Source organism: Erinaceus europaeus, chromosome 7 (assembly GCF_950295315.1).
Source record: "Erinaceus europaeus chromosome 7, mEriEur2.1, whole genome shotgun sequence".
NCBI classification, from domain to species: domain Eukaryota; kingdom Metazoa; phylum Chordata; class Mammalia; order Eulipotyphla; family Erinaceidae; genus Erinaceus; species Erinaceus europaeus.
The window spans coordinates 107,732,656-107,760,653 of record NC_080168.1 but is presented as its reverse complement, the minus strand read 5'-3'; the positions used below and the strand labels follow the sequence as shown (position 1 = coordinate 107,760,653).

Below are 27,998 nucleotides of genomic sequence, written 5' to 3'. Positions count from 1 at the left end.
AATAGCAGGCTCAAAAACTGTTAATAAAAACATTTATTTTGCATTTTATACAGAACAACCTGAAGTCTGCATTCTGACTTGACAGTTACCCAGGGGTTTACAGATAGTGTGTTCCATCTCAAGGGTGTGGTCTGGGGACTGAGGATCCACACAAACACAGGCAGGAGTTGTGAGGGAGAAAGGGGGCACAAGTAGGAGTGTATTTTCATCCTTTCTTAAAGAAAAGGCAGTAGAGCATTCTGAGTCACTGAAAACCTGTGCAAATGGGGCTTCTAAAAGAGATACTGTGCTGTGAACTCTTGGGGAAGGAACAAGATAAGGACTTTTGATAAATAAAGGAATATTTTCTTGTGGTAGAGGATGAAGAGGGAGGCCTACTACTCTTACTGCTCAGCCCCAAGACCTGATATTTCACAGGAGACCATGTTCAACATATACCCATTTTTCTGCTCAAAACAAGGTGCAGGTACCCCTGGGACCATACCACGAAGATAACACTGGTTATTTCTAAGTCCCTATCTATGGCTGACAGCATATTAAAAAAAAAAAAAAAGCCACAGGGTAGTGGCTTGTGTTCTGAGTTAAGTAAAAGTTCACATTAAGCACTGAGAAAGCCAAGTGACTGTGAATGACCAAAGATCAGACAGTGGTACATATAACCTGCTGGAAGAGGTCTTTAGTAGGGACCATGAGAGGAAGGTCCAGAGCATCCTCAGTTTGAGGTGTAGCAGGTATAAAAAAAATCTAGAAGGGCATGACTATTAAAGTGGTGGGGAACAGAACATTCCCAACACCTTGATTTTCATAGAAGAGTTTCAAAAAAGAGAATCAAACACCAGATGCCAGTCACAATAGATGTCATGACCTTCATGTCACCTGGTAGGAAAAGAAAAAAAGTCAAAGCATGTCCAGCTAACCAGTAGATATTGATAGGAAGTTATCTGTGCATGGGAGAGGACAATGAAGTAGGTACAGCAGACACCTAATATGATTCCTATGGAAACACAGCAGAATTCTGACTTGCTGGTCTTTTTAGGACTGGGCAGAGAAGAACCAAAAGTTCTGGCATGACTACATTCTTTGCAACTAGTCCTGACCCAGGGAAAGAGGAGTCAGGTTTTCACTTTAGAGATGGTGGAAGGGCCAAACCTAATCCATACCACATGCCACATGCGCGAGTCCTGAGCATCCTACAGTTGAAAGGCAATTTTTACCAGGCAGGGTAAAAGCTCATTAGGGAATAAGGGGTCACGTTTCATTTTTAAATCCTTAATTTATATTTTAACCTCAAGCTTATCAGTGCCTCAGTTACAATTTAATCTTGTCTTTAAATGGCCCCCTGAAATAAAAGTATGTTTTTTGTTTTGTAAGCTCCCCCACTTTCTAACAGTTTTTTTCCCTGTCTCCAACTTTATCCTGACTTAGAGTCCACAAGCTTCATCAGACCATCAGTACTCATGGACTTGGGCCTCTCAAGAGGGAAGCCTAGGGCTCGGCTCCAGATGAGCTGTGCCAGTACCCCCAGTGCACGTGACACCCCAAACAGCACTGTGTAGTAATTCATCTCCGTCATGCCGTAGTACTGTAAAGAGAGGAGGAGAAAAAACCCATTAGAGACCCAAAAGCAATGGCAGACAAGTAGAGGGCAACATAAACCTTAAACCAGTAAGTCTTAAATAGAAGTGACACTGGGGAAAAGTTAAACAATTGGGAATCTGAAAATAGAATACCACTCTCAGGGTGGGGGAGATAGCATAAAGGTTTATGAAGGGATCAGGCACACTTGGTTAAGTGCACACATTACAGTGCACAAGGACCCAGGTTCAAGCCTATGGTCCCCAGCTGCAGGGAGAAAGCTTCACCACTTGTGAAGCAGTGTTTCAGGTATCTGTCTTTTCCCCTGTCTATCCCTCCCCTCTCAATTTCTCTCAGTCTCTATCCAATAGTAAATAAAAAAAGGTTATGCAATAAACTCTCACACCTGAGGCCCCAAGGTCCCGGTTCAATCCCCTCTACCACCATAAGCCAGAGCTTATGAATACCACTCTCCCTGTAAACACCACCTCACACCATTAAAAGGGTAAGTAAGGGGGCTGATTTTGTGAATAACATAAAATAGGGTTTGGTACACACAGAAAAAGCAAAGAAGGTAAGACTCACCTGGAGCAGCACCCCACTGTGAGCATCTACATTGGGCCAGGGGTTCTTGGCCTTGCCTTGCTCTAAGAGGACATTGGGCACAATCTTATACAGCTGAGCAACCAGTTTAAACATGGGATCGTGTGGCAGGTGTTTCAGAGCAAATTCTCGCTGACAGGTATACCGTGGGTCAGTCTTCCTTAGTACTGCATGGCCATAGCCTGGGACAACCTGCAAAGACGGGGGAACAAACTCAATTGTATCCTCAGGTGAAAATATTTATCCTTTTAATTTAGGGATTGTTCTCACTCTTTTAATTTCTTGCAAACTGTGGAAGTTGTTGGGTCTTGGTACCCGCCCCCCCAGTTGCTAAGCATCTCAGCTTACCCGTCCTGAGTTAAGTGTGTTCCAGATATAATCTCGCAACTTCTCATCTGAAACATCTTTGCCAACTTCCTTTTGTAACTGTGTCAGCCAAACAAGTACTTCCTACCGATAAGGTTTGGAAATAAAACATATCAATACATATGCCAAAAGACAAGATCAGAAACAAATTAGAGAACAAGAAAAACAAGTAATGGGTGAAGAAAAAAAAGTCTTACCTGATTTGCCAGTCCATGCAGGGGCCCTGCCAACCCATTCATGGATGCTGCAAAGGACAGGTAGGGGTCTGAAAGGGCACTGCCCACCAAGTGGCTGGTATGGGCACTCACATTACCACCCTCATGGTCACTGTGGGGAAAAAAAAAAAAAAAGAACCAAGGCTAAAGAAAAAGACAGAGACACACAGATCTTGCTGTCCTCTTTGTCACATAATAATAGCCTGGCTAGTGGTCCGGGAGGTGGTGCAGTGATAAAGCTTTGGGCTCTCAGGCATGAGGTCCCAAGTTCGATCCCCGGCAGCACATATACCAGAGTGATGTCTGGTTCTCTCTCTCCTATCTTTCTCATAAATATATAATAGCCTGGCCAAGAGCTCACACCAGCCTATAGTCAGCCAGAGCTGCACGGTCCTTGTAGGAGATGCCCAATCTCATTACCAGTCAGTTCACTAATCCACAAAGCTGGGCAGGTTACTGGATGATGATGATACACATGTGATTTCAACTTTAATAATGGCCAGAAGAGGGAGCTCCTGGAAAACTGAAGAACCACTAGGAGCCACTATTGACAGAACCTTTACTCTCCAGTTAAGTTCTGTATTGTTCTTCATGCTATTGTGCTAATTTCACTCGACCGCCTGATTTTCTTTTTTAAAAAAATATTTTATTTATTAATGAGATGGATAGTAGGAGTAAAGAAAGAACCAGACATCACTCTGGCACATGTGCTGCCAGGGACTGAACTTGGAACCTCCTGCTTGAGAGCCCAGCACTTTATCCACTGTGCCACCTACCAGACCATGACCTGATTTTCTTTACTGAACTCCTTGTATCACTCCTATGCATTGTTTCTATTTTCTTACTGCCTGCCATCTATTCCCAGGAGAATGTTAAAGAGCTTTTCTTAAAACTTCTCACCAGTCAAGTCTAGGCATCTGGTCAATGACTGCCTGAGTCTAGCTCACCTGTGGATGGTGAGGTATAAGCGCATGAGCTCAGTGAACTCAGCATCAGTATAGCCTAACATGTTGGTGAAGTTGTGGGACCAGTCCAGCTTAGAGTCAATGGCCCCAATACTGCTGCCCTCCCGGTAGAGGTTCCGGTAGATCTTTGCTGCAACACAAGGTAGCTTTGCAATCAGATCCATGCAGTCTTCATATATCAACTGATGGGGAGAAAAAGAAAAATGGAGAGAGAGAAAAAGAAAGAAAGGATTAGGCAAGAAAAAAGGATTGGGCAAAAATGTTGTTTGTTCTCTAGGTATTGGGCTCTTTGGCTTGATAGTTGTATGTGGAATGGCTATATATGTAGTATAACAACAATAACCAAATAACTCCTATGGCCAAAGCATTGCACATAGTGACTCATACAAACTATTTCATATGCATTAAAATATTTACCCTCGGGAGTCAGGCGGTAGTGCTGCGGGTTAAGTGCATGTGGCGCAAAGCACAAGGATTGGCAAGGATCCCGGTTTGAGCTCCCAGCTCCCCATCTGCAGGGAGTTGCTTCACAGGTGGCGAGGCAGGTCTGTAGGTGTCTATCTTTCTCCCTCAGTCTTCCCCTCCCCTCTTCATTTATCTCTGTTCTATCTAACCATGACATCAATAACAACATTACAACAATGAAAAACAATGGCAACAAAAAGGAAAAAAAAAATTACCTTCTACTTTTAGTACTATACACAAAGGATCTTTCCTGTGATATGCTTCTTCATTGTGCTGAGATACTTTTTTTTTGGTATTAATGTCTTTGTACTCCAAAAGTGTAATAGCCAAGAGATATTTTTTTTATTGTAGTTATTGTTGTTATTGATGTCCTTGTTGTTGGATAGGACAGAGATATGGAGAGAGGAGGGGAAGACGAGGTAGAGAAAGACAGACACCTGCAGACTTGCTTCACCGCCTGTGAAGTGACTCCCCTGCAGGTGGGGAGCAAGGGGCTTGAACCGGGATCCTTATTTGGTCCATGTGCTTAGCGCCACCTGTGCTTAACCGACTGCGCTACTGCCCGACTCCCGCTGAGACACTTTTAAAATAATATCTATTTATTAATGAAAGAGCTACACTGCTCAGCTCTGGCTTGTGGTGGTTCTGGGTATTGAACCTGGCAAGTGAAAGCCTCAGGCATGAAAGTCTTTTGCTATGCTCATAACCATTATGCTGTCTCTCCCTTGCTGCTTAGTAGTTATTATTTATTTAAATTATCACCAGGGTCATTGCTGGGGCTTGGTGCCAGCACTACAAATCCACTGTTCCCAGTGATCATTTTTTCCTATTTTATTTGCTCGGAAAGAAATTGGGGGGGGGGGTAGATAGCATAATGGTGATGCAAGGTCTTAAGTTGAATCCCCTGCACCACCAAAAGCCAGAGTTGAGCAGTGCTCTGGTTAAAAAAGAAAAAAAGAAACATAGAGGGGAGGCGTAGAGAGAGGGAAAAAGAGAGACCTGCAGACTTGCCTTACTGCTCATGAAGCTTTCCCCCTTCAAGGGGGAGCATGGCCTTACACATGGTTTTATGTGCCATCAACTGAGTGTGCCACCGCAACCCCCCCATAGTTATGTTTCACCTTTCACAGAAAATCCTCCATAGATACTGAGTCAAACAGTGACATAGGGGGCTGGGTGGCAGCACACCTGGTTGAACGTACTTGTTACAATACGCAAGGACCCTGGTTCGAGCCCCCAGTCCCCACCTGTAGGGGGAAGCTTCACAAATGGCGAAGCAGTGCTGCAGGTGTATCTCTCTCTCATCCTATTTTAAAAAATATTTTTTTTATTTATTCCCTTTTATTGCCCTTGTTGTTTTATTGATGTTGTTAGATAGGACAGAGAGAAATGGAGAGAGGAGGGGAAGACAGAGGGGGAGAGAAAGACAGACACCTGCAGACCTGCTTCACCGCCTGTGAAGCGACTCCCCTGCAGGTGGGGAGCCGTGAGCTCAAACCAGGATCCTTACCTGGGTCCTTGTGCTTTGCGCCACCTGCGCTTAACCCGCTGTGCTACTGCCTGACTCCCTTTCTCACCCTCTCTATTCCTCCCTTCCCTCTCGATTTCTGACGGTCTCCATCCAATTAAAAAATAAATAAATAAAACAGTGACATTAAAGTTGTTAGATAAAGACTCTTATTTTTACGTATTGATTGATAAGACAGAGAGAAATTGAGAGGGAAAGAGAAAATGAGACACCAACAGACATGCGTCACTACTTGTAATGCTTCTCTTCTTGTAGGTGGGGACCAGGGTTTGAACCCAGGTCCTTGGAATTGGTATTGTGTGCACTTAACAGGGTACACCACCTGGCCCCAAGACTTAGTCAGGTGGTAGTGCAGGGGGTTAAGCACATGTAGTGCGAAGGACTGGAGTAAAGATCCTGGTTCGAGAGGATCTGGTTCGAGCGACTGTAGGGGAGTCGCTTCACAGGATGTGAAGCAGGTCTGCAGGTGTCTCTTTTTCTCCCCGTCTTCCCCTCCTCTCTCCATTTCCCTCCGTCCTATCTAACAATGACATTGATTAACAATAACTACAACAAGGGCAACAAAAGGGAAAAATAAATAATTTCTTAAGTGACATAGCCTTCTACCTTGATTCTGAACTAAAAATAATCCATAATGCAATGTCTGGTACTTCTCTGAAGTGCTTTTCAATAAATTTAAATTCTCCCTATGCTCTCCTTTTTTGACTTGTAATTTTATTTATCTATTGTTATTATTATTTTACCAAATCACTCATTAGCTCTGGTTTATGGTGGTGCGGGGTATTGAACCTGGGAACTTGGGAGCCTCAGGCCTGAGAGCCTTTTTGTATAACCATTATGCTATCTATCCCTGCCATGTAATTTTATTTTTCAAAACTAGATCACTTATTACACAAAATTCCTTACAATTCAGATTTTGTTGAGGAGATATGTTTAATATTGTTCATTTATTTATTTCGGCTTCCAGGATTATTGCTGGGGCTCAATGCCTGCCTGCACACCCTGTCTCAGTGACCATCGTTTTTCCCTTTTCATAGAGGTTGAGGAGAGACCACTGTAGCACTGCTTTACCACTTATGAAGCTTTCCCCTTTGCAGGTTGTAATATCATTTAACATATTTCTCTGTCCACTGTATTTAGTATAAACTGTTAGGATTTACAAGCTTAGCACTATCCAGTGCTCATGAAGTTCCCCCCGAGCATCTAGGGAATGCCAGAAGAAAATTTATTATGAAAATTGCCAATATAGAAATAATACTTGAAGCAAGAAATACTTAGCTAACACTTGCAAGTTCTTAGAGATTACTTACATGGTTTTCATAATAGGGTTGTCGGAAAAGTCAGGACACATTTTTGCATGGAAAAATGTCATGACTTTTAGTAACTCTATCTCCTTTCCAATTCTTTTTTTTTTTCCCCTCCTCCAGGGTTATTGCTGGGCTCGGTGCCTGCACCATGAATCCACCGCTCCTGGAGGCCATTTTTTTCCCCTTTTGTTGCCCTTGTTGTAGCTTCGTTGTGGTTATTATTATTGCCCTTGTTGACGCAATTCGTTGTTGGATAGGACAGAGAGAAATGGAGAGAGGAGGGGAAGACAGAGAGAGAGGGGAGAGAAAGATAGACACCTGCAGACCTGCTTCACCACCTGTGAAGCGACTCCCCTGCAGGTGGGGAGCCGGGGGCTCGAACCGGGATCCTTACGCTGGTCCCTGAGCTTTGCGCCACATGCGCTTAACCCACTGCGCCACCGCCCGACCCCCCTCCTTGCCAATTCTGATCACTCAATGAAGCACGTCACTTCCAGAATAGTTTGAGAATGGGAGACAATTGAGTGGGGAGAGTGCATCCTTTGTACAGGACACTCTATAGATTCCATTCTGGCAACTCATGGGAGCATCACGAACAGCACAAAGGAGGTAGCAGTGGTGTGTGTCTGCTTAAAGCACAATCTCCTTGGGGTGGGGAAGAAGGCTGCATGCTTTGATGTGTAGCAACTATAGTATGGAACCAGCCTGATACTGAATTTTGAAATTTTTTTTCTGAGGGAGTCGGGTGTAGCGCAACAGATTAAGTACACGTGGCTCGAAGTGCAAGGACCGGCATAAGGATATCAGTTCAAGCCCCCAGCTCCCCACCTGCAGGGGAGTCGCTTCACAGGCGGTGAAGCAGGTGTTCACGTGTCTATCTTTCTCTCCCCCTCTGTCTTCCCTGCCTCTCCCCATTTTTCTGTCCCATCCAACAATGACAACATCAGTAACAACAACAGTAATAACTATGACAACAATAACAACAACAACAAAAACAAGGGCAACAAAAATAAATATAAAAAATTTTGATACTTAATTTTTAATCCAGTTTTCCTGTTCAGTAAAGTAACATTAACATGACATCATTGCCATAGTGCTGAACGTCAATTCATATATATACATAATGATATAAGGTAAGTTTTCAAGGACTGCCAAGCATTAGGATGGTGGCTTTATTATAAAATAGCTACAAAACCTCTATGTATTATTCTCAGAAGTAGGAATAAAATGTGAAAAAGCTGATCTTGGCCCCCAGCTCCCTCAATCTCGTTACCGACAAGCAAAACAATAGCATTTAACTATAATTAGGAATGTCTTTTTTTTCTTTTTAAAGATTTTTTGTTTATATATGAGAAAGACAGGAGGAGAGAGAGAACCAGACATCACTCTGGCACATGTGCTGCCGGGGATAGAACTCGGGCCCTCATACTTGAGAGTCCAAAGCTTTATCACTGCACCACCTCCCAGACCACAATTAGGAATGTCTTAATAATCAGCTCCCAAATGATTAGTTTTATGATAGAAGAACTGTTTTTATTGGATAGAGAGCCAGAAATCGAGAGGGTAGGGAGACACCTGCAGCACTATTTCACCAACTGCAAAGCTTTCCCCCTGCAGGTGGGGCCCTGGGGCTCAGACCTGGGTCCTTGCACACTGTAGCATGTGTGCTCACTCACCAGGTGCACCATTGACTGGCCCTAAGAACTGTTGGTCTTGATCTAACCGTTTCTGTTATACTGACTCACATAGATGATAATTACTTGAATAACATTTTAGAATGAAAATGAAAGTTACACATTATGGTTTATGACCTTCTGTTGTGTAGCTTTATAAATATTAAGTATGCCAGCCAGACCAATACCAACTGCAGACCTCTACCACCTCCCAGTAGCAAACACATGTCTATATACATAACTGGCATTGAATTAAATATTGACCAATCAAATGAAGTAGCATCTGCCAAAATGCAAGGACATTTCATCTAGCCAGTATGTCATTCTATTCCTGTGACTTGCATCATACTGAACTCTCTGGGGCCTTCTAGGTAATTGGTGTATCTACTGATTATATTTTAAAAATATTTATGGTCTCTCTCATGAAAATACTAAAAAATAATACACATTCATTTTTATTTGATATAACAGAGAGATACTGAGAGGAAAGGGGAGATAAGAAAGGGAGATAGGGAGATACCAGGGCTGGGCGGTGGTGCAGCGGATTAAGCGCACACGGCATGAAGCACAAGGACTGGACTGGAGTAAGGATCCTGATTTGAGCCTCCGCCCCCCACCTGTAGGGTGTTACTTCACGAGTGGTGAAGCAGATCTGCAGGTGTCTATCTTTCTCTCCCCCTCTCTGCTCCATTTCTCTGTCTCCCATGACAACAATAGCAATAACAACAATAGTAATAACCACAGGAACGATGAAAAGCAAGGGCTACAAAAGGGAAAAAAATGGCCTCTCGGAGTAGCAGATTCATGGTGCAGGCACCAAGCCTCTGCAATAACCCTGGAGGCAAAAAAAAAAAAAAAAAAAAAACCAAGGGAAACATCTGAAGCACTATCTGCAAGTGGGGTCTGAGGGTAATGAAATTCTTAGATGGGCTGGAAGATAATCCAGTGGTTAGGCAAAAGACTTTCATGTCTGAGGATTCAGATTCAATCCTTAACACTACTATAAAGCCAAGTTAAGCAGGCTCTGGTTTACAAAGAAAAAAACAGGAAAACTTCATAATGGTTATGCCTGCAGTTCTGAGGTCCCTGGTTTGATGGTAATGTGTGTGCTCAACAAAACACGCCACTGTTTGGCCTCCTGATAAAACTACTTGGTGTACCTGCTTTACAAAAAAGAACTTTTCCGGCCGGTTTCCTTGAGTAAGAAACAAAAGGAAATGAAAATGAGATGTTCCCTGTCAAATTTAACCTAGTCAACTAACTTGAACATTACTCAGTGTTTGAGTCTGTGGGGTATTGAAAAGATGATGGGAGGAATTATGTATAGTGCTTTGGCACAGGACATTCTAGCCTTCTCATACTCTAACCAGAGGTCAAACCATTAATGTCACATTTCTTTTCCAGAAATAGTTATTTCTGGATGATACTCAGTGTATCATCTATCAATCATCTTTCTGCTCCAGACAGTTATCTTGAAAGCACACTAGCCCAGAACTGTGGCATTGTTCTTCTAGAAACTAGTGTTGCCTTAACTGCTAGCTATTAAACTTTTTTGTTTGTTTTTTAAATGTTTTTTATTTACTTTTTAAAAAATATTTATTTATTTATTCCCTTTTGTTGCCCTTGTTGTTTTACTGTTGTAGTTATTCTTGTTATTGATGTCATCATTGTTAAATAGGACAGAGAGAAATGGAGAGAGGAGGGGAAGACAGAGAGGAGGAGAGAAAGACAGACACCTGCAGACCTGCTTCACCACCTGTGAAGTGACTCCCCTGCAGGTGGGGAGCCGGGGGTTCGAACCAGGATCCTTACACCGGTCCTTGCTTTGCGCCACGTGCACTTAACCCGCTGTGCTACCGCCCGACTCCCATAACTTTTAAGACTTCTCAAGGTTCTCCTTCTATGAAGAAAAGAAGTAAAGCACAAGTATCTGTGCAAGAATCCTAGTTTGAGTCCCTGGCTCCCTACCTGCAGGGGGCTCGCTTCACAGTGAAGCAAGTCTGCAGGTGTCTTTCTCTCCCTCTCTGACTTCCCCTTGATTTCTCTTTTTGCTATCCAATGAAATAGGAAAAAAAAAAAAAAAAAAAAAAGTCCACCAGGAGCAGTGGATTTGGCTTAGAGCCCCAGTGACAACCCTGAAGGTCAAAAAAAAAAAAAGAAAGAAAGAATTATCATACTCAAATTTCCTACCTCCCAATACTTGGTTCGGTTGATACCCTCTGCATATGCTCGGGCAAAGTTACTCTCACTGTTGAGGGCTGTGATGGCTGCACTGAGCTGAGACATGGGGTGTAGATTGGTGGGAAAATTATCCAGCATAGTGACCACATGGGAAGGCAGAGCTGCTCTCTTTGCCCATTCCTTTGAGAGCCAAGATACCTGTGGAGAAGAAAACACTGTTCAGAACACCAGCAAGGAAATGAGTTAGAAATTTAAAAAAGTGAAGCCAAAGTAAAGACAATCTAAGAGAATTCCCTCTAGTCCACTAAAACAGAACTGATTCTTTCCTTCCACTGTAAAACTTTATACATTACTACCCATAACCAAATCAGTACTAAGTGTCTGAGATTAGAGAAAGGCAGACAGGAATGAGAAGGACTGTGATTACCTGTTCCTCTGTGGGCACTTTTCCAGTTACCAGCAGCCAAAATAATCCCTCAGGCAGGGGTTCTTCTCCGCCCTTGGCCTTGGGCAGCAGTTTCTGGCATTCAGGGATACTGTAGCCTCTAAATCGGATACCCTTGAAAAAGAAAAAGTTTATCACCCAGGAGGTGGCGTTGTAGATCACTGAAATCTCAAGCATACTTCATTTCTCTTGTCTCTCCCTATCTTCCCCTTCCCTCTAGATTTCTGGCTGTCTCTATCCAATAAATAAAATAAAGATAATAATAAAACTTGGATCCACCTGCATATCAGATTTCAGCCTTGGGAAAAAATAGTATAGCCATAGGCCTTTGGAATATAACTAAAATATGCCATCTATCTATCTATCTATCTATCTATCTATCTATCTATCTACAAAATGGAGGCGACACTTCCCCTTCCCACTTTTCATCTGCACTAATTCAGCCTTTAGGTTCATGATTTGTCAACAAATTGTTTGACTTTATATGTTAACTCTCTTTTCAGCCACCAGGTTCCAGATGCTAGCATGATGCCAACCAGACTTCCCTGGACAGACAACCCCACCAATATGTCCTGGAGCTCTGATTCCCCAGAGCCCTGCCCCACTAAAAAGAGAAAGGCAGGGAAAGAGACAGGCTGGGAGTATGGATCGACCTGTCAAGGCCCATGTTCAGTGGGGAAGCAATTACAGAAGCCAGATTTTCCAGCTTCTGCATCTCACAATAACCTTGGGTCCATACTCCCAGAGGGTTAAAGAATAGGAAAGTTATCAAGGGTAGGGATGGGATGCCATGTTCTGGTAGTGGGAATTGGGTGGAGTTGTATCCCTCTCATCATATGGTGTTGTCAGTGTTTTCTTTTTATAAATAAAATAAAAAAAAAATTATAATTATAAAAAAGAGATTCTTGGGAGTCGGGTGGTAGCACAGCGGGTTAAGCGCAAGTGGCACAAAGCGCAAGGACCGGCATAAGGATCCCGGTTCCAGCCCCCAGCTCCCCACCTGCAGGGGCGTCGCTTCACAGGCGGTGAAGCAGGTCTACAGGTATCTATCTTTCTCTCCCCCTCTCTGTCTTCCCCTCCTCTCTCCATTTCTCTCTGTCCTATCCAACAACAACATCAATAACAACAACAATAATAAAAAAACCCAAGGGAACAATAGGGAAAAAAAAAAGGCTCTATGAGGCTCCATAGTCCCAGGTTCAGTCCCCCAGACCATCATAAACAAGAGCTGGGCAGTGCTCTGGTAGAAAACAAACAGAAAAGTTTATCAGTCACATAGATAAAGAGACGTTCACGCGAAAAGTCCCAGATTCAATCCCTGTACCACAATAAGTGAGAGCTGAGCAATGCTCGTTTAAAAAAAAAAAAAAGGCTGGGGGAGAGTCGGGCAGTAGCGCATCGGATTAATAGCATGGGGCGCAAAGCGCAAGGACTGGCAGAAGGATCCTGGTTCGAGCCCCCAGCTCCCCACCTGCAGGGGAGTTTTCACAATGGTGAAGCAGGTTTGCGGGTGTCTGTCTTTCTCTCCCCCCTCTCCATTTCTCTGTCCTACCCAACAACGACATTAATAATAATGACAACAATAAAAAACAACAAGGGCAACAAAAGGGAATAAATAAATATTAAAAAAAAGGTTAAATTACTCTTTAGTTATTCCATATACAGATTTCCCACCTCTCAAAATATGAAGGTAGATGCTTTATTTTGATCTTATACTTACCTTTACCTGTCTAATTCAAGGTATTCACAGTAGAAGTTCAATGCATGCATTATTAGTAATTGTCACGAGTTTCTTACCTCATCAGGATCAAGAACTGATGTTTCATATACCAATCCCTTCATGCCTCTCATGCCACCATACATCTAAAGGAAAGAGAGAAGGGAGCACTTCAGGCTGGAGATATTAGTGCTTCAAGGAATCTAAGAGAAAAGATTTTTTCCTGCAATTTAAATGCAAGCCATCACTTGAGCTAAGACTTCTATGAGAATTCAACTTACAATAAAACAAAAGCTTGCAAGGAAGACTACTAATGTTAGAAATAAAATTTTTTAATTTGAGAAATCACCATGTTTATACAATGTTTTTTTTTATCTGTTTTCTTGCTTTTCATAATGTATTTTTCCCCTGCCTACTCTTACTACCTCATTTTCATCTACCAGATAGATGCTGCCTGGCATGGGAGAAAAGTCCCCCTAAAATTGTTCTACAGAGTTTCACAGAGCTATGGCTTAACAGGGTGACCAATAACATCAACTCAAACAGAAAGAGTCCTTTTCACAAAATGTCAAGGAGTTGAGAATGCCTCTTACAGATGAATTAGGTTATATTCAACTATTAAATTTGCAGAAAAGAACACTATTTTGAATGACCGTGAAAAGTTCCAATATTTCCTTCTAACTGACAGAATGTTTTGAAGGGTTGGTGAAGAGATCAGTCAGTACTTTTGTTGCAACAGTTCAGAACTACCAATTCCAGCCCAAACCTCACAAACCTTACCATGTCCACAGTGATCTGGCCCACCACTGTCTTGCCATGTTGCTGCCTGAAAGCCTTGATTCTGGCCTGTTCTTTAGGTATCAGGTCACTCAACACATCTTTCAAATTCTGGAAAGACAGAGGCCAAGTCAAAGAATTTAATGAATTGACTGCAAAGTACTTATATTAAAACTATGTGAGTGGTCCCGGAGGTGGCACAGTGAAAGCACTGAACTCTCAAAACATGAGGTCCTAAATTCAATCCCCGGCAGCACATGTACCAGAGTGCTGTCTGGTTCCTTCTCTTTCCGATAAATAAATAAAATCTTAAAAGAAAAAAAAAAAAGATTATTAAAATTATCTGCCAGGGAAATCAGATATAGATGAGGGTAACAGAATTAGGCAAATGTTGGGGGCTAAGGGACAAGAGCTAGTTGAAACTAATGAAAAGATAGCTCTCTTGCTGGGTCATGCATATGAATTTAGGCTCAAGTGCCATTCCCACTGCAATAAAGAAAGCTTCTGTTCAATCCCCTGGCCCCCACTTGCAAGAGGAAAGCTTCACAAGCAGTGAAGCACTGCTGCAGGTGCCTGCCCCCCCCCTCTGGATTTGTTTCTATCTAGTCAATAAATACATAAAAGACATCACGTAGCAGGCAGCGCACTAAGCTTGCATGAAATGTAGCCAGGAGTTTGAACACCAGTGTGATGCTCTGATTGCCTCTCCTCAAGTATATATACATATACATATACATATACATATACATATATGTATGTATGTATATTTGTCTTCAGGGTATCGCTGAGGCAATTGTAGTGCCTGTACTACAAATCCACTGACCCCGGAGGCCATTTTTTTCATTTTGTTGCTGTTGTGGGATAGGACAGAGAGAAATCAACAGGAGAGGTAGATGGAAGACAGAAGGGGAAAGATAGAACCCCCCCCCCCCCCGCAGGTGGGAAGCCAGGGGCTCGAACCAGGATTCTTACTCCAGTCCTTGGGCTTTGTGCCATGTACACTTAAGTCACAATGATACTTCCTGGCACCCTCAACAATTTTTTAAAAAAATGGATAAAATGTAAATAGTATGTTACATATAATCTGCCACAATTTAAAAAACTATTAGGCAGCTCACAGTAAAATGCACCTCACCATGCATGAGGACCTGGGTTCAAGTCCTGGTACCATTTGAGAGCACTGTGAATAACAGAAGCTGCAGAAAGCAGAGCAGTGCTGTACTATCTCTCTGTCTTTACTACTGTCTAAATAATAAGTCAGTCGAGGAAAAGTGAAGCAGCACATGAGAAATAATTGTGTTAAAAAAAAAAAAGGGAAGATTTTATATTTTCACTTCTTAAATTTTTTAAAAATTATCTTTACTTGTTGGATAGAGACAGCCAGAAATTGAGAGGGTAGAGGGAGATACAGAGGGAAAGAGACAGAGAGACACCTGCAACACTGCTTCTTTAGCACTTGTGAAGTTTTGCAGGGAGGTGCACCAACACCTGGCCCCCCGAATAAATTATTTCTCTCTCTCTTTGTAAGATTTTACTTATTAATGAGTGATAAAAGGAGTGTAAGAGGGCAGATAGCATAATGGTTATGCAAAACAGACTCTCATGCCTGAGGCTGGTTCCAAAGTCCCAGGTTCAATCCCCTAGACCACCATATGTCAGAGATGAACAGTGCTCTGGTAAAAATAAAGTAAAAAAAGAATTAGACATGTACATGTGCTTCTGAGGATAGAACTAAGGACTTCATGCTTGACAGCTCAATGCTTTACCTACTGCACCATTTCCTACACTGCTGAATCAATTACTTCTTTAAAAAATAGTGTTGTGAGTGTGGTCTGGGAGGTGGTGCAGTGGATAAAGTGCTTGACTCTCAAGTGTGAGGTCCTGAGTTCAAGCCCTGGCAGCACATGTACCAAGAGTGATGTCTGGGTCTTTCTCTCTCCTATCTTTCTCATCAATAAATAACATATATATATTGTATTAACCTAATGATTTTATTATTTAATGAAAAAAAAACCAACAGTAGTATTGTGGCCCAGGAAGTGGTACAGTGAATAAAGCAATAGACTCTCAAGCATGAGGTCCTGAGTTTGGATTCCTGGCAGCACATGTACCAGAATGATGTCTGGTTCTTTCTCTTTCCTCCTATTCCTCTCATAAATAAATACATTTTAAAAAATAGTAGTACTAGTAGTGAAAAGAAGCGCAGATACCTCCAGGAGATATAGGGGCAATGCTACGGTCAGGTGGGAGTCACTCCCCATACCACCACAGGCCCCAGGAACCAGTGATGATCAGTTCTCATCATCAAACCTTACCGTGGTGGAGGAAGCACTGGCGTGCCGAGCAGCAAGAACAAGACAGGGAACATTCTGTAAAGAGAACACAAAACCAGTTGCAATAGTTACTCCATCTTCCAGTTATTAACAGGAAGGGATGAACTAGTTAACTTTCCCTCTGTATTTAGCTTCAAGAACAGTTTGACATACAGAAACTTGTAAAATGCTTTGGGTAGCTTTGTTCTGAAGGCAGCAGGTTAAACTCTGCTTCTAGCATCTATAGCTTCATCATGCATACCTGAAGAGACTCTTTCCCATCATCTACAGGAAAGGTCAGAGAGAATACCCATGTGTTGGGGTGGGATATGGAGATTGGGTGGTGGGAATTGTGTGGAATTGTACCCCTCCTACCCTATGGTTTTGTTAATTAATCCCTTCTTAAATAAAAAAATATATATACACACACATATATATATATATAAAAAAAAGAATACCCATGTGCCGGGGCCAGCCCCAGTAGGTTATTAGGGTATCCTGAAAGATGAGGGGCGTTGGCGAGAATGAGATGAGAGACATGTCAACTGCTTCAGGAGCAAGAGAAAGGCACCTCTGCCGTGTTCAGACAGAACTTTATTTTTATAGTCTCATAAGGCTTAGATCAAGTAAGATCAGCACAGGTAGGGAACACCTCTTGCTTTGTGGAACATTCATATTCCAGGAGCATTTTTCTCCCTAGAGATCACATCAGTTTCTATGTCTTTTGTTATTCCTGTACCTGCGTGCTAGGCAGATGTCCTATTGATTAAGATTAATATTCTACCTGTATGTTTATGCCATCCTCTTGCCACTATGCATCAGAAGCTGAGGTTCATAGAAAGTTCAAGCTTGTTATGTTTCTAGAGGCCTTAAACAAATTGAGCACACCATTTTTCATAAAACTGTTCCATTGTTTGATCAAAGAGTTTTGTTTTGTTCCTTACTGAGAAGGCACCAAGGTGGTGCTGACCTGGCCAGCCTCTCCACAAAGTTAAGCTCTCTAGCTGGAACCCATCTTCTGTGTATGCTCACTATGTGACCTAGGTTCTCATGTACTATTCCTGCATAAGAAAGTGGAAGCATAGTGGTGGGTGGTAGATTAAAAGGCCCATTGTACCTAGGTGGGTACCCCAACTTTCAATTTATTAATTCTGCTACGTAAGGTGGCCCCTCCACTGTGGGAAGCATGAATCTTTCTCTATATGAAGCTGGTACTGTGTCAAGCAGCTCATATGGCAGCACCTGCACCATCTCCCCTTTTTATTTTGTAAATGAAACATTGTTTCCATAAGTGGTTTTGATGCCGTGACCTAGTACTCACTAAGCTCTTATAGTTTTTTTTGTTTTGTTTTGTTCTAATTTTAACTATGATTGATTATCCCTAAGCAAACTTCCTGGAGTATCTAATGTTTCTAAAAGGTCAGTTTCTATGAAGCAAATTAACAGTCTACCCCGTACCCGTATTCTATAAGTTACCCACTGCTCTCTATATCTCCCCTAACCTTTTCTGTCTGGGGTGTAGGTACTGGGGTAATAAAGGGGGGGGGGGGCAAGCAATTCCTTCACAGTCAGCTTATCTGATAATTGGCCAAGTGTTATGTTTTGGACCTCTTTAGTCTGGGGGTCTTTAAGGGTTTGGTTTGTTTTTGTTAAATAGCATTTCCCTTAGGAACTTCCTTTTTCCTCAGGCATCATTTGGAAATAACCAATAAATCTTATAAAATAGCCAGTAATACCCAATGCTAACAATATGAGTAATGGAACAAAAAGGTGGAGTGGTTTCGTTTCAGTCCAGGGCCTCTTGCCTTGTGAAGCTCCCCCCCTCCCATGCTCGGACCTTGTCAGACAACAAGTATGACATCGCCTACACTACCCATGCACCTCAGTCTAGATGCCAATAGCTCTGAGGAAAGCAAATGAGGAAACCCACTAGTTACTTAATCCTGTTGGTAAGCTCCCTCTAGCACCTAGTCTTTGGCAGTAGTTCGGACTGGCGACAGTGTAGAAGAGCCACATACAGAGGCAGACTTTCACAATACTACTTCAAACACTTGGAAAAAGTACAGAGAAGATGGAATATCTGTAAAGTAACAACTGACAGAAGCTGACTCAAACCACTGCAATGGCAACTGAAAAATTATCTTCGAAGTACTGAGAGACAATTATTAAGCTAGAATTATGTACCCTGGTGTGAAAATACCTTCACCAAGTGGGTGGAATAAATATACCTCAGATAAAGGCTAAGAACTGCCCAACTACATACCTGTTCCAAAGAAAAATTATCCAGAGAGATGACTTTGAGGAAAAAGAATGCTATCTCTTAGCATAAAGATAATATAGCTAGCCAATTTTCCCTCCTCAATGCTTAGAGATAGAATTTTACATCATGAGAGAGACAGAAGGCCAAAGCACCATGCTTAGTTAATAATCCAGATCTTAAGAGAAAATGGAAAATCTGGGCTGGGGAGACAGCATAATGGTTATGCAAAGAGACTCTCATGCCTGAGGCTCCAAGGTCCCAGGTTCAATCCCTAGCACCACCATAAACCAGAGCTGAGCAGTGCTCTGGTCTCTCTTCTCACTCGTTACACCTCTCATTAAAACAAATAAATAAGGAGTCGGGTGTTAGTGAAGCAGGTTAAGCGCATGTGGCGCAAAGTGCAAGGACCGGCCTAAGGATCCTGGTTCAAGCCCTTGGCTCCCCACCTGCAAGGGAGTCGCTTCACTAACGGTGAAGCAGGTCTGCAAGTGTCTATCTTTCTCTCCCTCTCTCTGTCTTCCCCTCCTCTCTGTTTCACTCTGTCCTATCCAACAATGACATCAATAACACCAACAATAAAAAAGAGCAACAAAAGGGAACAAATATTTTTTAAGATCTTTAAAAAATATAAATAAAAAAGTAAAATAAATGGAAAATTATATACCAGGTTGGAGGTTTTCCATAAATATGAACAAAAAACAACGTTTGCACCTCATAAAAAAAGCTCTAAAATCAATGAGCTGCACTTGTATTTAAGATTAAAAACAGCAGCCCAGGGAAGTGCTGCAGTAGTAGGGGTCTAGACTTCCAAGCATGAAGTTCCGAGTTCAATTCCCAGCATTGCATGCCAGAGTTGATGCCTGCCCTCCCCCAATAAATATAATAATAAATCTTTAAAAAAAATTACCCCACCTGCAGGGGAGTCACTTCATAAGCGGTGAAGCAGGTCTGCAGGTGTCTATCTTTCTCTCCCCCTCTCTGTCTTCCCCTCCTCTCTCCATTTCTCTCTGGCCTATCCAATAACGATGACAAAAACAACAGCAATAATAACTACAATAATAAAAAACAAGGGCAACAAAAGAGAATATTAATCAATTAATTAAAATGGATGCGGGGAGATAGCACAATGGTTATGCAGACTTTCATGTCTTCAAAACATTAAAGTTTAATCCCTTGTACTTCCATAAGCCAGAGCTGAACCGTGCTGTGTGTGTGTGTGTGTGTGTGTGTGTGTGTTGTGGTATGTAAAGGGAGTAGCCTAGGAATGGTACAGTGGATAATATGCTGGACTCTTGGGCATGAGGTCCCAAGTTCAACTGCTGACACCATATATGTCAGGCCGACAATTTGGTTCTCGCTCCTCCTCAAAGCAAAATTATTTAGAGGCTGTGACAGAGAGAAATGGGCAACTCAAAGTGCTGTAATTTTTGTGAAAGCTCACCAGTGCATGATGCTCTTATGCAGTGCCCAGAGGCCAAAACCTGTGTTCACTTTACAGGATGAGCTATCTCCCAGATAGATGCAACCATTTAAAAAGATACTCTATCAATTCATTTTTATTTATTTTTTATATTTATTTATTTTCCCTTTTGTTGCCCTTGTTGTTTTTCACTGTTGTTGTAGTTATTATTGTTATTATCGATTCATTTTTAATGAGAGATACAGAGAAGCCAGAACACTGATCAGCTCTGCCTTATGGTGGTGCTGGGGATTGATCCTAGGATCTTAAGGGCCTCAGGCATAAAAGTCCTTTTGTACAGCCATTATGCTGTTCTCTCCAGACCCCTTATTTACCTATTTATTTTATTACAAAGCCTGTCTGACCTGATCTAAACTGTAGCACCATGCAAAGGGGAAGCTTCAGGGTGATGGGTAGATAGCATAATGGTTATGTGAAAAGACTCTCATGCCTAAGGCTCCTAAGTCCCAGGTTTAACCCCCTCCCTCAGCCAGAGCTGAGTAGTGCTCTGGTTTTAAAAAAAAAAAAAAGTGGAGGGGAAGCTTCATAAGCAGTGAAGCTCTCCTCCCTGTCCTTTACCTTTTTGCATGGGGGTGGAGGGAGGTGGCAGGAGCTGTCAACAGTAGTGGAAGAGAGAGAGAGAGAGAGAGAGAGAGAGAGTGTGTGTGTGTGTGTGTGTGTGTGTGTGTGGTGATGGGAGGGTCCTGCCAGGAGGGGTTGGAATCACACAGGTGGAAAAAGTAAAGAAAAATTCAGAGAAAGGGAAGAACAGACAGTTCCCTCTAGCTAGAGAATAGTACTGTAAGGAGTAGACTGTCACACTCAAGACTACATACCTCATTTCATGTACCCTCTGGCTGCCAAGATTGTTGAACAGTTTAGTATAGTACTTTCAGGTTATACTCACTGAAGGGACAAATTACAAATCGGAGTCATCCCTGAATTTTCAGATCCCAGCTCCTCCCCCAACCTTGAGGGTGTGGCAACTGGCCTATCTGCTTCCAGATGCACAGCCATCTCACCACGTGTAGGGTCACCCTACTGGAACTACAACTGTCAGGTGAGTCAGAGGGAGTCACCTCATATGTCAGCTCTTTCATGGGGAGAGGTTTCAAGAGTTACTTAACCTGGCTCAAGATGTTGGCAAGATTCTCAATATGGTGAGGATGAAGATCACAATCACCACTAAAAGCTTTTACAAACCTCATAATCTGCCACGCCTTCCAAAAAAAAAAAAAAGAAAGAAGAAAGCAGTGGGTGCTGGGATAATAGTTCAGCTAGTCAAGCTCAGTGAACTAAAGGAGGGGAACTTGGATGACTGAGACTCCTGGCTCAATCCCTAGCACCACATTTACCAGAAAGCTGTTCTGGTTTCGGGCTCACTCATATTCTTTAAAATTTTTTAAAATATTTATTTATTCCCTTTTGTTGCCCTTTTTGTTTTATTATTGTTGTTATTGATATTGTTGTTGTTGGATAGAACAGAGAGAAATGGAGAGAGGAGGGGAAGACAGAAAGGGGGAGAGAAAGATAGACACCTGCAGACCTGCTTCACCGCTTGTAAAGCGACTCCCTGCAGGCAGGAAGCTGGGGGCTTGCCATGGCTCCCGCATTCTCATTTTCTATCTCATATGAGATAAATAAAATATAAGTTCAAGTACTTAAGTATAAGAGAAGTAAATAAGTTCCATGTTGACTAGCTAGTTTAAAAAAGAAAAAAGGGAGTCGGGCAGTAGCGCAGTGTTAAACCAGTGTTAAATCCGGGTTCCAGCCCCGGGCTCCCCATCTGCAGGGGAGTCGCTTCACAGGCGGTCTGTAGGTATATCTTTCTCTTCCCCTCTCTCCATTTCTCTCTGTCCTATCCAACAACAACAACATCAATAGCTACAACAATAATAACCACAACAATAATAAAAAACAAGGGCAGCAAAAGGGAAAATAAATAAAAATAAAACCCCACCTGGTTCAATGCACGTTACGATGCTCAGGGAGTAGGGTTCAAGCCCCTAGTCCCCACCTGTAGGAGAAAAGCTTCACTGCAGGTAGCTCTTCGTCTTTTTCCCTCTCTCCTCCTTCCCTGTCGATTTCTTTCTCTATCCAATAAATAAATAAATAGCATATTTAAGAGTAAAAGAATATGTATTGATCAAAGTTGCCTCTCTCCTGGCAATAAGACCAAGAGAGACAAAAACCATTTAACAACTGTGTTTCACCATAGTGATACTGAGAGTCGATGTGCACTACTGGATCAGGCCACTTGACAGCAGGAACAGAGTAGTGAGTGACCTTCAGATTTCATACTTCGGCCACCTTCACACTCAGTTTTTCAACAGCTCTGTCTTTTTCCAACACTCTTCTCTAAAGGTTTACTGATCATTCATCAATGAAGAGAGTGAAAAGGACCAACTCAACTTCAGGAAAGAATTAAAAGATCTTACTTTCCATTCAATGGCTCTTAACCCTTTTTTCCTTTCCTTTCATTTTTCCTTCTTTTTAAAATGGCCCTGGGGATCAACAACTCAGTCTCAAACATCTAAATCCTGTGCTCTAACACTGAACCACATACATAGATATCATTCCTTAGTAAACATTGAAGTGCCCACCAAGCGTAAATCATTAAATAAGATCTGTCAAACTATTTTCTCAAGATTAGAAACTGGGAGTCGGGCGGTAGCTCAGCGGGTTAAGCGCAGGCAGCGCAAAGCACAAGGACGGGAGGAAGGATTCCGGTTCGAGCCCCTGGCTCCCCATCTGCAGGGAAGTCACTTCATAGGCAGTGAAGCAGGTCTGCAGGTGTCTTTCTCTCCCCGTCTCTGTCTTCCCCATCTCTCTCGATTTCTCTCTGTCCTGTCCAACAATAATGACAACAAAAATAGTAACAACACAAGGAGAAAAAATGGCCTCCAGAAGCAGTGGATTCGTAGTGCAGGCACCGAACCCCAACAATAACCTTGGAGGCAAAAAAAAAAAAAAAGAATTAGAGGGAGTCAGGTGGTAGTGCAGCGGGTTAAGTGCACGTGGCACAAAGTGCAAGCACTGGCAGAAGGATCCCAGTTCGAGCCCCAGCTCCCCACCTGTAGGGAGTCACTTCACAAGTGGTGAAACAGGTCTGCAGGTGTCTATTTTTCTCTCCCCGTCTTCCCCTCCTCTCTCCATTTCTCTGTCCTATCCAACAACTATGACATCAACAACAATAACAGCAACAATAGTAACTAAAACAAGGGCAACAAAAAGGAAATAAATATTAAAAAAAAAAAGGAATTAGAAACTGTTCCCTCACTTCTACTAGGAATTTATTATCTCCCCTTTTTTAATTGTTGTAGTTATTATTGTTAGGACAGAGAGAAATGGAGAGAGGAGGGGAAGACAGAGAGGGAGAGACTGACACCTGCAGACCTGCTTCACCATTTGTGAAGTGACTCCCCTGCAGGTGGGGAGACAGGGGCTTAAACCAGGATCCTTATGCTGGTCCTTGCGCTTTGTGCCACCTGCACTTAACCTGCTGCGCTATACTGCTGGACTCCCCAGAATTTACTATTATTAGAATAACAAGCATCAACAGAAAAATGAGGTGTCTGAGCAAACAGAAGTTTCCAGATTCTATTCCATCTTTTCAAGATCAGAATTTTATAGGGAGATTCAGGAATGTTAACTCTGAACAAGCACTCAGGTGATGATGTGTACCGCCTATTTACAAGCCTTACAGAATAGGAGCCGGGTGGTGATGTTCTGGTAGAACACACATACCACCATGTGCAAGGATTAGGGTTCAAGCTCCCAGCCCCATGGGCAGGGAGGAAGCATCAAGAGTAATGGGGCAGTGCTAGGGGAATCTCTCTCCTCTGGCCCCCTGTATCTCTCCTTGTCCTCTTCTATTAAAAAAAAAGATTGCTAGAGGATGGTGGAATCATGCATTCACCTGCTACAAACCTAAATCCCACTAGGAAAGACAATTAAATCGATCTTCAACTAGCACATGAATCCTACTCTATTTTCCATCTCTGATCCATCTATTATGAAATGCTACTATTCTGACAAATCAAAGAGAAGGTTCAGGGCTAAAGAAACAGCATTAATAGCTATGCAAAAGGCTTCTTCCATGAGGTACTCAGGCCCCAGATTCATTCCCTCCACCCCACGATAAGCCAAAGTTGAGCAGTGCTTGGTTGGACTTGTGTCTTGGAAGGTGGTACAGTGATGAAGCATTGGACTTTCAAGCCTGAGGTCCAGACTTGAATCCCTGGTGTTGTGTGTGCCAGAATGACACTCATTTTCTCTTCTGCTTGTTAACAACTGAATACACAGATCTTTTGGAAAACTCAGCTTTATTAAACCCAATTTCAGATTAGAACTTTTAAAATATTTTATTTATGACAGAGACAGAAACTAAGAGGGGAACGGACATAGAGAGGAAGAAGGGGAGAAAAAAGAGACACCAGCTACACTGTCTCATGGTCATGAAGCTTCCCTCCAGCAAGCAGAAACAAGGGGCTTGAATCTGGGTCCTTCACGCTGTAATGAGTGCGCTTAATCACGCGTGCAACCCCTACTTCCCAGACTAGGACTTTTATAGGAGATGTGTAATTATATAAACTATGTGCATTGTCCTTAAAAACCCTAGAAACAATCTAAAATACTCTGGATTGACTTATTCAGAGGAACATTCTCAATAGTACAAGGTATGGGGCATAGTTAAGTCAAGTTGGTATCTAGAGAGCCACAGTAAACAGTTGGCTCTCTTTCTATTCCCAGCTCAAATACAAACCCAACCCATTCGTGAAAAGTCAGCATTTGCATCACAAAGCTACGGCATCCACTAGCTAATACGAAAGTTACTGCTTATTATGAATTCATTTGGAAGTAAAAAAAGAAAAAATCTCAAAGGGGGCCAACAAGATAACTCACTTGGATAAGTGAGGTTGCTTTGTTAAGGAAGCCTGTTTGCCCCCCTCCCCCCCACACAGCAGGACGTCTCAGTGCTGTGCTGTCTTTCCCTGTATCAGTATCTCTCGTCTTTACATTTGAAAAAAGTTGATCTGGGATGCTGGGTGGGTAGTGGCACACCAGGTTACATACTATAGGTAGAAACCCCCAGTGCCCCCCTGCAGGGTGAAACAGGTCTGCAGGTGTCTCTACCACCCTCTTTATCTCCCCTCCCTTCTCAATTTCTCTCCTGTTTAAAAAAAAAAGATGCTCAACAATTTGTTTGGCTTTGTATGTTAACTCTCTTTTCAGTCACCAGGTTCCAGATGTCATCAGGATGCTGGCCAGGCTTCCCTGGACTGAAGACCCTACCAATGTGTCCTGGAGCTCAGCTTCCCCAGAGACCCACCCTACTAGGGAAAGAGAGAGGCAGACTGGGAGTATGGACCGACCAGTCAACGCCCATGTTCAGCGGGGAAGCAATTACAGAAGCCAGACCTTCCACCTTCTGCAACCCACAATGACCCTGGGTCCATGCTCCCAGAGAGATAGAGAATGGGAAAGCTATCGGGGGAGGGGGTGGGATATGGAGAATGGGTGATGGGAATTGTGTGGAGTTGTACCCCTCCTACCCTATGGTTTTGTTAATGAATCCTTTCTTAAATAAAAAAAAGAAAAAGAAAGTTGATCTGGAGGGGGTGACATCGCAGTGATAAAAGAAGAAGGGTTGGGGATCTCAAGTATTTAAGTTAGCTGACACTGGAATACAACAATGACAAGCATTTTGTCTCAGCAAGATTTTTTGGAAAAAAGGCACTTCCTCTCAGTAAAGTGAAACTACTTCTGACCTTGAGGATGAAAATGGTAGGGGTCAGTTAGTTCTACCAGGTCAGGAGACAAGTAATTTTGCTCTGCAAGGTCTACCTTAGTAGCAAAAGAAACTGATAACAGGCTAATCTAGAAAGTTCAAGCAGTGGGCGGAGAGTAGATAGCATAATGGTTATGCAAACAGACTCTCAGGCCTGAGGCTCCAAAGTCCCAGGTTCAATCCCCCCACACCACCATAAGCCAGAACTGAACAGTGCTAGGGTTAAAAAAATAAAATAAATTAAAAAAAAAAAAAAGAAATTTCAAGCAGTGTGGTTGGTCTGGGAGTTGGTGCAGTAGATAAAAGCATTGCAGGGAGTCGGGCAGTAACGCAGTGGGTTAAGCGCATATGGCACAAAGCACAAAATAAGGATTCCAGTCCCTGAAGGGGAGTGACATCACAGGCGGTGAAGCAGGTCTGCAGGTGTCTGTCTTTCTCTCCCACTCTCTGTCTTCCCCTCCTCTCTCCATTTCTCTCTGTCCTATCCAACAACAATAACTACAACAATAAAAAAAGAGCAACAAAAGAGAAAATACAAAAAAATTTAAAAAAAAGAAGAAAATTTTCATTCCTAAATCTACTGGATTTTGCTACTTTTAAGGGTCCAAGTACTCTAATGGCTTCCAATTCATAAGTTATTGGGGTCCTCAAGTCCATTTCTAACAGGAAAGCGGAAACAGTAAGTAAGAACACTACAACTATGTAGTTCTACTATCTCCAGGTAAATTCTAATGGTAAATTCTAAAAACGTTTTCAGATTCACTGTAGGGTTAGACTACCTGGTCAGCATTAGCAGCTGAGAAGTGAACTAATTATAGTAGCCCGTATTGTGCCAAAGCACCATCTAGAACTTGCTCGTCTCCCAAGAGGGTTCCTTACCCTGTCCCCTGGCAGCAGAAGCAACAGTCAAGTAGTATCTCCCGAATGATCGCCCTCCATCCACCTTCCTGCTGGGTGACTGGAAGAACCTTGATACTCTACAAGCTTCACCTTACCTGCCAGTGTGGCAGGGTAACGTAGAGCAAGCCACAGCCATTCTAAGACTTCCCTTTCCTCCAGGTGCTGGCAGCTTTAGTTTGTCTGAGTTCTTTTCAGAAGTCAAGGTCACTTGTGGGACTGTCCCAGCTTGGATTAAAGGTCTGGGTCTCCCTCAGCATAGCAGCTGATCTCCTTTAAAGAGTCAAATTATTCCAAGACAAAAGGACTGGTAGTTTGAAATTCCAAGTTATCATTACTGCAACAACTGCCCACAGCCCCAAACAAGTCAAGTGCGGGGACCACGCTCCCCCGCCCCCAATGACAGCTTTGCATGGAGAGTAGACTCAGATCGACAGCGAACCCTGGATGAGCAAGTGTAATAGAGTAGGGTCGGTCATGTGACCTTGGCCATACTAACTCCAAAAGGCTCGCTTATTGGCCTAGAGTTTATCTATTTATTTATTGGGGGGGTGAGAAGGCGACTTCAGGCACATGTAATAAGCATGCAGCGGCTTTTACAGAGGCGCTCCACCCCACCTTAACTCCTCCTATGTACAGAGTAAGTGCAAGAGTCCCAAGGACAAAGAGGACCCAGGTCTCACATCCTTAGCCCGAACTGCTACGGCTTGGTCACTAAAAAGCTCCAAGAACTGGGCTAGGGAAAAAGACCTGGGAAGTTGGGGAACTGGCAAGGTCCTCCCCGTAAAGCAGAAGGCGAAATCCCTGGCCCCAGCTCTGACCCCGATGAGAGCGAGCACATCTGTTCACCCGGCCACTCCTCTCGCCACCGCGGCCGCCCCCCAGCAGGCTGGCCCCCAACTCCGGGGGGGCACCGCACGGACCTCCACCCCTTCCGCCCCGACCCGCTGGGCGACTGCAGAGTCCGGCCTCCTCAGCCCCCCAGGCCGGCATTCCCGGGCGGGCTGCGCTTTGCTTTCTTCACGTGAAGCCCGGCGCCACAAGGCCGGCGCGGCACATGGTCCCGGAGCTCCCGGCGGGGCTGGCGGACGGCCCGGCGCGGGGCCCTTTAAGGCGCGCAGGGGTGCGTACCAGCAGGGGAGGGTGACCCCCGCGCCCGAGGGCCTCCCGGACTCTCGGCCCCACCCTTGGAGCACTCGCGCCCGCCTAGTTACTCACCTTGGTTCCGAAGAGCCGGGCGGCCGCTGTGAGTAGAGCCATGACGGGCGAACTCGGGGATCTGTTGGGGCGGGGTTGGAAGGGGAACGAGCTGCGGCACGAACGGGAGTCGCTGCCGCGGAACCAGAGGCCGCGCCGACCGGTGGACAAGGTTGAAAGGAGGCGGCTGAGGGAAAGGGTTAGGCGAACCGGCAGCAGCGCCCAGCCCGGGGTCCTCAGCGAGGCCCCGCCCACTGCCCGGAGC

General features: G+C 43.5%; 1 protein-coding gene across 1 annotated transcript; it reads right to left on the bottom strand.

The window, feature by feature from the left end:
* Nucleotides 1-15: 15 nt before the first annotated feature.
* Nucleotides 16-27,979, bottom strand: CS (citrate synthase). Its single transcript, XM_007533376.3, has 11 exons — nucleotides 27,755-27,979; nucleotides 16,133-16,186; nucleotides 13,821-13,928; nucleotides 13,121-13,186; nucleotides 11,306-11,437; nucleotides 10,888-11,076; nucleotides 3,707-3,906; nucleotides 2,742-2,871; nucleotides 2,527-2,628; nucleotides 2,161-2,370; nucleotides 16-1,582 (listed from the first exon to the last, which is right to left on the bottom strand). The coding sequence occupies exons 1-11, from the start codon at nucleotides 27,794-27,796 to the stop codon at nucleotides 1,412-1,414; spliced, it is 1,404 nt and encodes a 467-aa protein (XP_007533438.1). The 5' UTR covers nucleotides 27,797-27,979; the 3' UTR covers nucleotides 16-1,411.
* Nucleotides 27,980-27,998: the final 19 nt, after the last annotated feature.

What these genes read in the sequence shown, in the direction of transcription:
- CS (XM_007533376.3), bottom strand. Translation starts at nt 27,796, where the DNA reads ATGGCTCTACTCACAGCGGCCGCCCGGCTCTTCGGAACCAAG. An exon ending in CCAGTGCTTCCTCCACCACG is followed by an intron (nt 13,929 to 16,132) that starts GTAAGGTTTGAT and finishes CTGTCTTTCCAG; the next exon opens with AATTTGAAAGATGTGTTGAG. An exon ending in ACAGTGGGGTGCTGCTCCAG is followed by an intron (nt 1,583 to 2,160) that starts GTGAGTCTTACC and finishes CTCTCTTTACAG; the next exon opens with TACTACGGCATGACGGAGAT.